This window comes from Astyanax mexicanus, chromosome 8 (assembly GCF_023375975.1).
Source record: "Astyanax mexicanus isolate ESR-SI-001 chromosome 8, AstMex3_surface, whole genome shotgun sequence".
In the NCBI taxonomy this organism is placed as follows: Eukaryota; Metazoa; Chordata; class Actinopteri; order Characiformes; family Acestrorhamphidae; genus Astyanax; species Astyanax mexicanus.
This window is the reverse complement of record NC_064415.1, coordinates 41,198,262-41,210,484: the sequence shown is the minus strand read 5'-3', so window position 1 is coordinate 41,210,484 and position 12,223 is coordinate 41,198,262. Positions and strand designations below refer to the sequence as shown.

At 37.6% G+C, this 12,223-nt stretch overlaps 1 protein-coding gene across 1 annotated transcript in view; it reads right to left on the bottom strand.

Moving 5' to 3' along the window:
• The window catches only part of colec12 (collectin sub-family member 12), a 92,635-nt gene extending 83,644 nt beyond the window's left edge, over positions 1-8,991 (bottom strand). Inside the window, exon 1 of the mRNA XM_049482831.1 lies at positions 8,329-8,991. Within this exon, the coding sequence (XP_049338788.1) occupies positions 8,329-8,335 (7 nt within the window). The 5' untranslated portion in view covers positions 8,336-8,991. The remainder of the gene's footprint in view (positions 1-8,328) is intronic.
• Between the last annotated feature and the right edge of the window lie 3,232 nt (positions 8,992-12,223).

Here is a 12,223-nt window from a genome sequence, read left to right as displayed (position 1 = left end):
GAAAATCAATTATCAGGTTCACAAAACCTGAGGACAACGTCTTCATTTCCTGTTTTCGCTTTAAAGTTGAGTCTAGTGGTCTTGAAGGCGGCCAATCCCCAGCTCTTTTAAGGGAGTGCCACGCCCACAGAAAAACAGGGTTGACTCCAGGTGGTTTTATGTGTCACTGTTGGAGGCCAGAGAAAATAAAGAAAACACACGTTTTTCTGGAGTCTAAACCTCCGTCTCAATCTAAACACGTACAAACACACACACTATTAACAGATCTGCAGGTGGGTGGTGGAAGAGTCTGCTGAAGAGACCCGCTGAGAGTGACCTCAGGCCTAATTTACCCTCTTTTCACATACAAACAGACATAACAGGCATTCTGAGTGGAAACATGGAGAACAAACAAACTGGCTAAGTGGGCATGAAGAGGGGGAGGGCAAATCCTTAAATCCTGACAACACTTGGCCTGCCTTAAAAATGGAGGACTGCTCCTGCCCACGTGCAGAACGTTCTCACATGAGCTGTGAGACCATGGCCCTCAGCACATGATGTTTTGAGGACCGGAACATCTGCAGGTGTTTTCCTAACACCCAAAGTGCAAATGGAGACCTATTGAGCTTGATAGAGCTTAAAACAGAATTCCGCACAAAATCTATTACTTATTTACGGTGAAGTCACTTTGAAGGAATTCAGTCAACACGGCCAACACACTCCACAGCTGGACGAAAAAGGGGAAAAAGGCAGCTGTGAATTAAGCTAGGTGAACTGAAGAAGAAAAGGTGAACTCCAAAGACTCCAAACAAAAGAAAGACAAGATGAAGAAAGAACAGATGAGGTTTTCAAGATGCTTTTAACTTTAACCTTCAGGTCTTGCCAAAACTCTTTGAGCATTTGCCATTGGCTTTCCTTATCCCAGCATCCCCAATCCAACAGAGCAGTAATTCACTGTTGGCTCAATGGGTCAAGCTACACAAAGCACCTGAGAAAGGGATGTAAAGTTTTACAAACTCTCTACAGGCAGAGAAATCACACAATAAATCACGTGTTGCACAGATTGGAGCGGCTCTTTTTACAGCGATTTACCTCCACTGTGAGAATGGACAGACGCCACATGCTTTTCTCACTGTTTCAAAGAAAACCCACATGAGCTTTATTACGTGCTCATCCAAATAAAACCTGCTCTCACACAGAAGTGTATACTCACCAGAAACAAACATTTACACAACAACCACAGACTGAATCATCTGCTCACGTATAGGCCCTTCTGCTTCAATGTTACATCAGATTGTGCCTCAGATAATATTAATGAAAAATTAAAGGGGACATTAAATGAGACATCTCTTTTTTATGCTTTTCCTCATGCATTTTTTTGCAGACCAATGGAACCACAAACTATAATTTAAGACACCTCAGTCCATTTAATGTTGGTTTGCTCAAGAGAAAGCCATTTAAAATGACACTTAGATGGGGCTGGGCGATATATGATACATATCTTAATATTTTTTTTTTCATCTCATAAAGTTATGACAAAAATACACTTTTGAGACAAAGCTACATGTTCCAGATTTTAAACAGACACTTTTATCATTCAGTGCCATATCCTGTATATTAAAGTAGCCTAGTAGTAATAGCAGTATTACTAATTTTATATCATCAACAACTGAAAGGTAATTAAAATTAAACTTTAACTATATAAACAACAGATAATTAAAATATAATGTTTTTTTCCACTATAAGTAGACTAAAAACAGGGTATTCATTAAGAAATACAGTGTGCTTTTGGAAAAAGTACAGCTAAAGTGCTTAAGAAAATAGTAAATAGTGCATTTCGAGTTTTACTGTTACATTTTCTATAAATCTGGGCTGAACCGTGTCAGGTCTTTTTTCATACCGTATGAAGGAGCTGATTGGTCAGTTCAGGTTAGAGTGGGCACATCTGCTCTATAGATTAGTGTTCAATAGATCAATACTGGCGCTTCATGCTGCTGCTGTTTATCAGCGCTCTGATGCCAGAACATTGGAGAGGTGCTAGTTTAAAACTGTCTGTGTTTATAGAGTCACTGTCACTGTCTGCTTTATAGAGCTGTTTATGAATGAGCTCTGTACTTCATCTGTGTACCACACATTATTTAGAATGCAGACAATTGGTCTGTAATTTTCTTGCACTGCAAAGCCCCCACTGTAACTGCCAGTAAGGTTCCGCCGGTGGGGGAGGGGTGTGTGTTCAGTGCGGGAAAGAGGCGGGGCAAGGTGAGGCTGTGCGGAGCTCACTGGAATGCAGTATAGTCTAAATAAACAGAAACAATATTGTCTTGTCTTATAGCTCGTATGAAAATGTATTGATACTTTAAAATCTCAATGTTTTGCCCAGACCCACATTTAGATCAGACCTTTCTATGTTACAGCAGAGACGTTATTAACAAGGAAACCAACCACTAACTGAAATTCGACTGTGTGTTTGGGTAATGGAATAATATAAACCCAGCATCCAATCAAGGTTGAAGTCCCCTCCTTCAACAAAAAGAGCCAATCTGCTTGCTGCTTATGCTGCAAATGAAGGGGGGGGGGGGGCAGTGTGGTAGTGGGAAAGCCCTTAATGTGGATATCTGTGCAAGCGTGGTGGCTATACCAAGCAAAAAAAATCAGGTTTCTTGTGCTTTATGGAGCCAAACACTACAAACTATTCATGGTTTTGTCAGATTCTACCAATGATTTTGGTCTCTCTCCATTCAAACAGATGAAAGGCTGTGCTTGTATGAGTGAATATAAAAGCCTGCTGGTGTTGCAAAGATGGCCCAGAGCAAACTGACTTGCCTAAAAAGACTTTTAAAGGTCACCTTCCGTCGTTTTTTCTTTCATTTTAAAATGTCTAGTTGTGGTCTCTAGTATGAATGAATGACATGTGAGCCGTTTTTGTAAAAAAAAAGTGCTCAGGTGTCTCTGTATAGCTCTTTTTTAAAGGACTGTTTTAGGGGTGTGTCCAAAATGACCGGATTCCAGCTTTGCTCATGAATATTCATACATGCAAACAGCATGCAAATATCTCTCCTCTGATTGGCTAGGAGCACTGCGACGCCCCTCCACCGCTCTGCCGCTCACTGCCTCCCACCTCCTAACTGATGAGCGGTGATGTTGCGTCGCTTCAGCTCCGCCTCTGGGAGTTTCTCGAGCCAAGGTGGGCTGGTCTGTGAGTTTCTGCCTACGTAGGCAGAAAGATAATTCAAAATTCACCCGTTTTTCGGAGGGGGGGAGGGGGGATTTCTTTGCTTAGCTCCTGCAGACAATGGGGGCTGCAAAACAGTTTAATGAGCAGGTGTACACATTCAACTCGGAGAGACCTACTGTATTCCACAAAAAACAAGAAAAATCGGATTTTCGCGGAAGGTGACCTTTAAGCAATCTTATCAGAACTATACCACTTTCCATTAGTTTAGCTCCACCCACAATAAGGGCTGTGCGATTAACTGTAATTTTACCCTTATGCCGATATGAGTTTTTTTTTTATGATAAAAACATTGCAGAAAGACTTGCAAAAACACCTTTAATAATAGCCAAATCAAACTGTATTACTTGTGTGCTGCAACAGAGTGAGCTCTTCACGCTGCAGATGCCAGCCCTGCTTTGAGCGTTAGCAGTTGCTAACGATGCTAACAGACACAGCTGCCAGCCTCATGGGTGTGTGCAGGTTAAAGCCGTGATGCTTTGAGCAGAGGTGTTATTAAACCGACTGTTAGCCTCGCAGTTAAACAGCTTACACCAAGCCCACTTGGTGAGGTAATAGTACAAGTCACCTCTCCCACCCTTGTGGGAGAGAAAAGGAACACTGAGATAGATCAATCACAATTTTTTAATTAATGAAGAAAATGTCTTATGCATTAATTAATAAATCAATAAAAATCCTTCGGCAGAGTTTTGTAATTGTGATATTTCATGAAATTATTTCATGAAACAGTGACAGAAGATAATGTTATGTTAAATATTGGATTTGGGCCACTTTTATCTGCTGTGTGACCATAGACATGGACAGAGATAAAGAGAGATGGAGAGCTAATGCACATATAATATAAACAGAGACAAATGACAAACGTGATACTTGATACAAAAAATACTTTAAAAAGTCGCTACTTCTCAATTTATAGAAGGAACTGCAAAGTAAGTATTTCACTGTAAAGTGTGACTGCTGTAACTGCTTGTTTCTGCTATGTATAAGACAATAAATCTCTTGAATCTTGAATTTTTAAAGGAACAGGCACTTTAACCCCCCCCCCCCCACGCTAAGCGCTCATAACCGCACCTGGCACTCCTGCTAATCAATGCTAGGGCTGCCCCTAACCGCGCTAAAATATTGGAAATCTAAGTTTTTTTAATCACCTAAATAAGCAGTTCTCAGGAGAGAAATCTGTGTAGATTAACATCCAGCACTTGTTTAACTTTAAAAGAAAGAAAAGAATAGCTTCCCCATTAGAAGGAAAACATGGCGACAGCCTTGTTTATTACTATTTTCACTTAAAATGCGCCTTATAATTTATGAAATGTATGAAATATATGAAAATAAACCAGAAATAAGATGTTTATTGATAGTGTACCTTATAGTCAAAAAAATATATAGCACACAATTTTACTTCCACATGCATATGTCCAAAACAAGCTTTACAGGACATTTTCAGGAGAAAATTTAACCTTCAACAGAAGTTAATGTGAATATGCCACATTCCACACCAAGTTATTTTGAAGCATTTTTATCGACCCATTCAGCATAAAATTTTGACACAATGTAATCAGCAATTTGGCAAAATGGCCAGATTCAAATTCAATCAAAAAGACACAATTGGCAAAAACTGTTAAAAGTTGTTTGTGTGGCAGTAATAATGGAACACAGCCCATCAAAGTCTCATTTAAACAGCAAGACAAAATTGCAGCCCTTAGCTCTGTCCTTCTTGGTAAATTACCTCAGGTTTGTTGAACACACTGAAGCTTTTCTTTTAATTATATAATCCTGACTCACTATTTTCCACTCTTCTCTCTCTCACACGACCATACACACACACACACATACACACAAAAGCTTTACCGAGCCTCAGAATTCAAGACTCAGTGTGGCTCAGACTCAGTCCAAAACCTTACACTGACCTTCTACAAAAAGCCTACTACACTAATTAATGCTATAATTACTTTACTACTTAACTAGCATACTGTTTAGTGTGGGAGTATGTGATTTAGTGTAGTACTTAATGTGAAAGTGTGTGGTTTGTTATACAGAATGTTATACTAGGCATATACAGTACTTTACTAATAAATGCATTAGTGTACTACATATGTGCACTATTTAGTGTGGTTTGGAAACTTTAGTGTACTACTTAGTGTGCAAGTGTTTGAGACAGTTTGAGACACAGTCTATTATGCTACACATACTACACTAATGAATGGCTTATTGTACTACTTAGGTCACTATTTAGTGTGGCAGTGTGTGGTTTGGGACACAATTGCTTAAATAACATACACACACACCACTTAAAAACACTACAATTACTCTACAACCTCAGTGTACTTGTTAGTGTGAAATCGTGTGGTTTGGAAGCAGCCCCTTATACTACACATACTACATTAAAATGTACTATACTATTTTGTGTGTAAGTGTGTGGTTTGGGACACAGACCATTATGCTACATATATTATATAATGATAAATACACTATTGTTCTGTTTAGGTGCACTATTTTGCATGGCAGTGTGCGGTTTGGACACAGCCCATTATACTATACATAGTTAATACATATTAATAATATTAATAATCACACATTGTTGTAGCTACAACATTAGCATACTTTTTAGTGTGGTAGTGTGCAGTTTGAGACACAACCCAAAAACATAACAGACAGATTTGTGTAGCTACTGGTACATACATAATAAAATGGACATTTTTGCAATTTATCAAAAATCATTTTACAAAAATAAATATAATTACTTTTTCTCTGTGTTTATCATATAAAAATAGCTACACAATAAATGTTGACCCGGTCAGTCTGACCAAATTTATGTTTTGTTTTTTTCGTAAATTGAACTGTCTCAAATCTGGCACACAAACACACACACTCACACACATACTGGCACACACATGGCCAAGAAACCCTGACACGAACGGTTTTAATGGTATCCAGATGCTTCACACACAGGAGTGACAGACATTCCACACACACTGAAAAAAAGAAAGCCCTGAGCTATACTACACAAATGAGTGCACTACTGTCCACCATATTTAGTGTTATATTTAGTTCCAGTACCATCCGACTTATTTAGTTTACTATTAAATGTGGTAGTGTGCGGTTTGTGAAGCTCCTTATACTACACATAGCTACAGTACTTCACTCATGGTCTTACTGCTGTAATCTACCTCTTTTGCCTATGTGCAATTCGGGATGCAGCATGATAAAGTACAGAACTTAGATACAGTTGTGTAATGCACTATTGTAATACTTTAGTATAATATTTAGTACACTAGTAGCAGTGTGCAAATGGGACATAGCTGGTTATAGTACACATACAAAATAAGGCAACTTACTTTTCTACTACACTAATAAACACACTACTTTTCTACTTTAGGGTACTATTTAGCTTGTGTAATGTGGAAGTGTGCAGTGTGGAAAGCAGCTCATTATACTCCACACACAAAAAGTATACTTCTGTGGAGAGTTATCCCATTATACCACAAATAATACATAAATAAACACATTTGGTACTGCTTTAGTGTACTATTTAGTGTAGCAGTCTGAGGTCTGAGATACAGCTGGTTATGGTACATATACAAAAAAAAAAATAAACACACTTTTGTGCTACTTTAGTGTACTATTAATGTGGCAGTTGAGACATACATCAGATGCGACAGAAAATCCATGAACTCACTTGTGTACTATGCTAAATCATACACTACTGTACAACTTTAGAGTACTCTTAAGTTAGTGTAGCAGTGTGTGGTTTGGAAAGCAGCCCATTACACAACACATACTAAATAAATAAATCTCTGTAGTACGTTGGTGTGCTATTTAGTCTGGCAGTGTGTATTTTGGGATACAGCTGATTATAGTACATATACAAAATAAATAAACATACTTGTGTGCTACTTTAGTGTACTATTTAGTGTAGAAATGTCTAATTTGGGATAAAGCTGCTGATATTACATACAAAAATAAATGAACTCACTTTGTACTACACTAATAAACACACTGCTTCCCTACTTTGGTGTACTCTTTAGTGTGGCACTATGCGATTTGGAACACAGCTGGATATAGTACACTTACAAAATAAAGAAACTTACTTTATAAACACTAATAAACACACTACTTCCCCACTATATTGTACTATTAAGTGTGGCAGTGTGCAGTTTAAAACACAATTGATTATATTACATATACAAAATATATGAACTTACTTTGGTACAACAATAATAAACACACTTCTTTCCTACTTAGTGTACTATTTAGTGCATCAGTGAGCGGTTTGGAACACAGCTGGTTATAATACATATAGACAATAAATAAACACACTTTTGTGCTACTTTACTGAACTATTTAGTGTGGCAGTGTGTGGCTTGGAATACAGCTGATTAAAAAAAATACTCACTTTATATACACTAATAAACAAACTACTTTCCTACTTTGAAACACAGCTGGTTATAGTACACATGCAAAATTAAGGAACTCACTTTTGTACTACAGGATTAAACACACTTCTTTCCTACTTTAGTGTACTGTGTGTTAGTTTGCGGTTTGGAACACAGATGGTTTCTACTTTAGTGTACTGTTTAGAGTAGTAGTGTGTGATTTGGAACACAACTGGTTATAGTTCACATGCAGAATAAAGGAACTCACTTTTGTGCTACACTAATAAACACACTACTTTCCTATTTGAGTGTGTCAGGGTGTGATTTGGAACACAGATGGTTATAATACACATACACAATAAATAAACAAATTTTTGCTCTACTTTAGTGTACTATTTAGTGTAGCATTGTGTAATTTGGGATACAGCTAGTTACAGTAAACATACAAAATACAAAATAAATGAACTCTTTAGGTTACTATTTAAATATTGTAGAAATGTGAGGTTAGGGACGCAGACTGTTGTACTGCACATAAACTAGTTTTTTTAAAGAATAAACACTACAACACTCCTTTTTGTGAGTGTACTAACTAAAGTTACATTAATAAACTCACTACACTCCTACCCCGGTTTAAACGTGTTTAGAGTGTGTTAAAAGTGTGTTAAAGTGTGTTAGGGTATGTAAAAGTGTGTTGAAGTGTGTAAAAGTGTGTTAAAGTGTGAGTATTCTCAGATAAAAACTCACCCTTCATCCTGGTAGCTGGTGAAACTGCAGCGCTGCTAGTCGAGTTTGGCGCCACTTGCTTACATCAACTGCATGGCAACAGCAGCGCGGCGGCTCGCGGACTGCGCTCGAGCGCAGAAAACAACAAACAGCAAACTAACCAACAAAAAAATACAGTTTAAAAAAGTTGTGGCAACTTCTCTCCTTCTTTCACTTCTTTTTCTCGTGTGTTAAAGAGTCTCAGTTCTAGAAGGTTCTCGGAGGTCCACCTGAGACAGGAGTGTGTGTGTGGGAGGGGGATGTTTCTTGGTGCCCAACCGGTAAAAACAACAACAAAACAAAAACAGAAAGAATGTGTGAGGAATGTAGAAACTTTAGGATTAAACCCGCAGAGTTTAAGAGGTTTAGCTGCTGGAGTGTGGAGGTCCTTCTCTGCTCCTCTGGCTGAGGTGAAGGAGCTGAGCTGAGGTGAGTAAGAGGGCTGGGGAGGATGGACAGGCTCCTCCGCTGGCTCCAGACCAGAGCTCCACAGGAAAACAGGCAGGAGGAAGTGCAGAGTCCGCAGGGTGTCTCTCTCTTTCTCTCTCTGCTTCACCACTTGTTTTTTACATTTGAGGAAACTCTCCGCTCCTTGGTTCTTAAAGGAGAACCAGGTGAAAGCGCCGAGTGACTGAGAGAGAGAGAGAGAGAGAGAGAGAGAGAGAGAGAGAGAGGGAGAGAGAGAGAGAGAGGGAGAGAGAGAGAGCAGGAGGAGGAGGAGGTGGAGGCTGAGCATCTGGAGTTCAACTATGGGAGGGAACTAAACTTAGCCAGAGCTGAACTGGGGAGCTGGAGAACTCAAACACATCGACTACTGTGTAAAACAACAATAACAACATAAAAAAACAACAACCCAAATATAATTTCAGTAAACTGCAAACAAAAAAAATAATGGAAATGAAATTTTCTCATTTCAAGGCATTACATCCTATTACCATTATCCATTACATCCCTCTGATAAGAATTTGTATTTTGCTGAGCACTGTGTAGCACAAGTGTAAGATTAGATTGCTTATTTTTAGGAATGATGATCTTAATCAGTTTTATTTTAAGTAATTTAAACTCATAAGCCAAGTTATTCAGATCCTTGTGTCCAAATTTAAGCTAAAAAAAGCCATGATTTGTACTTGATTTAAGTCTTACTTTACTCATTTTGAGATTCTTTGATTGCTTATTTTAAGACATTTTTACTAAGAAAAAAATTGATTACACCATTGGCAGATTTTATTTTGCTTAATAGAAGCATATATGTCTCAGAAATCTCAACATTTATTTTCACCTGATTAACTCACCTGAACCTGCTTTTTACTTTAGAAAAACACCCCAACATTCGTGTGTGTGTATGTGTGTGTGTGTGTGTGTGTGTGTGTGTGTGTGTGTGCGTGCGTGCTCATCGCTGAGAATGTTTACTATCATTTATGGGGCATAGGGACTTTAGTATTTTAGTATTTTCTTAAAATTCTGTTTAATGATCTACTCTCTAAGATTTGAGTATTTATAAGCTTATCAGATACAAACTTCTGTTTAAAAAAATAACAAAAACACAATTTTTTTTGGTTTTGTTTTAGGGGTGCCTGAGTCCCCCCCTATGTTGCCATTTCCAAGATGGCTAAACAGCATTACCAGCAGGACCAAGCTGGTCAACCACTTCACCAGGCTGTATATATGCTAATCAAAAGCTTGTGTATAGTTTATGTTTTCACCTGGATGACCACCTTGTCCATTAGAGGCCAGCTTAAACCATCTGAAACCAGTCACCAGCTAAAGCTTGTAACTGGTTCTTGAGCTGGATTTTTCAGAAACATGTTAAATTCTTTAAGTAAATAGTTAAATGAAGTAACACTGTGAAATTTTAGTTAAAAAAAGTCCAGACTGATGTTATTTTCAGGATTTATTAGCTTATTTTTTCCCTCAAATTTTAGCGTATTTTTCCCGTCTCAAATTTCTATACCATATACTTCTTTACCATCACAGAAGTATAACGACACAACCCCATACTATGACACATCCTGGCTTCTGTGATGGCTTTTGGACTTGTTGCTGATAACAGTCTGAATGGTCCTTTTTGTCTTTCGTCTGGTGCTCACAACATCCATTTCTTCTAAAAAAAAAAAAAAAAAAAGATCTGGAATACTAATTTGTCTGACCACAATACACATTTCCACTGTTTAATGGCCCTGACGCTTCTGGACATGGGTAACATAAGGCTTCTGTTTTGAACAGTAAAGTTTTACATTTACAAAAGCTATTTGTGAATGTATTTCCATGTTATAGTGCTTGAGAATATAATCAATTGTTATCAGCTATTGTTGAATGATGGTTCTTGATACAGTGCTGTCTGAGGGATTGGAGATCTTACTGATTCTTCAATTGTTTATGTATATTGTTCAGAGGAAGAAATATGGAAATCCATTCTAATTCAGCTATGAATATCTTGAGTTCATAATGTCTGCAGTTAAACAAAATTTGGGGTAAATGTAAGAAATGTAAGAAAAGAATACATTTTCATTACTGTTATAGCTTCTTCTGATTTAGGGTTGAAGTAACTTATCATAAATGTAGCAAAATATGTATTTAAATTCACTTCTGGTTTCCATAATTTACCCTAAACCCAATCCAGCTCCAGTTTCCCATGCTGCTGTTCCTTCCTCTTAGGCAGAAGTACTTGAATAGTGTCCTAAAACAGCTCTGGGCTCTATTCAGTAACACACCCTCTGCGTGTAAGCCACCACGTCCTGATGGGTTATGGGAAACAGGTGGGTAAGGACTGGGCACTTCCAGTGGTCTTTGCTGTTTCTGATTATGGGTGAGAGAGGTCTATTTTCAGGGTCAGAGCCATGTGAAGAGGGCACGTTTAAAGGACATGCTTCACTAATGAGAACCGTAAGAGGAATGTACGCTCACACATAAATCTGTCTGGCTCTGATATTAGATCAATTAAAACAAAAGGATCTAAAAACATCACTTTATTTACATTAACGTGTAAATAAAGGGAGAATCAGCACTTTTTTGTTAAATTTTAAGTGCTGCATGTGTTTATGTTATGTAGCCCATAACGTCCACACACTTAAAATAATATTAGTATATTGTGGTAACCATTGCTATGGACGTCCAGAAACTATAAGTAAATGTAGCTTATGTGTGTGAGTGCGGAGGGTGCATGTCGAACGGACATTGGGGTACAGTGCTTTCTTTCCCATTGTTCACCGCCAGCACACTCTACAACCAAGATTTCCGGGTTATAACTATAAATGATGTTTTAAATGTAATAGAACTATGTAATTGTTGATTACTATGCAATTGTTGTTGTTGGGTATAGCATTGTTGTTCTTGTAGTGGGTTTAATTTAATGCTTATCAGTGCTGTAAGCATGCCGTACGCCTTAATAAAGAGCTCTTCCTTTAAGAACTGCTTTGTGTGGATTCTTCCTCTCATGTGCCACAATATAATGATAAAGATTTATGATAATCAATGACTATCATAGACAGCCCAATTACTTACTAGTTAATAATTCTATAATAATGACCAGTTTGATTATGGCCAAATTTTCCACACACCCAACATGGCAGTTAATTTCATGAAAATATTGAGATTTTAATATTTTTTTTAGAGTTAGAGCTTTTTATTATTTAATTAAAAACAATTTGAAGTCAGTATATGGACAAAATGATACACTGTAAAAAACAAAACCTTTTGTTTGATTTTGTGATTTTTAAGTCAGCTGAACAAGAAATATTGAATTGCAAGCTATAGCAAATTAGTTGCCTCAACTAACATTAATAAGTTTCTTGTTAAATGTTGGTCTAACTAAACTTTAGTTTAAAGGGGTCTACTGAGCAATTCTGCAGGGGATTGTACCTGATGTTGGTCACACTAT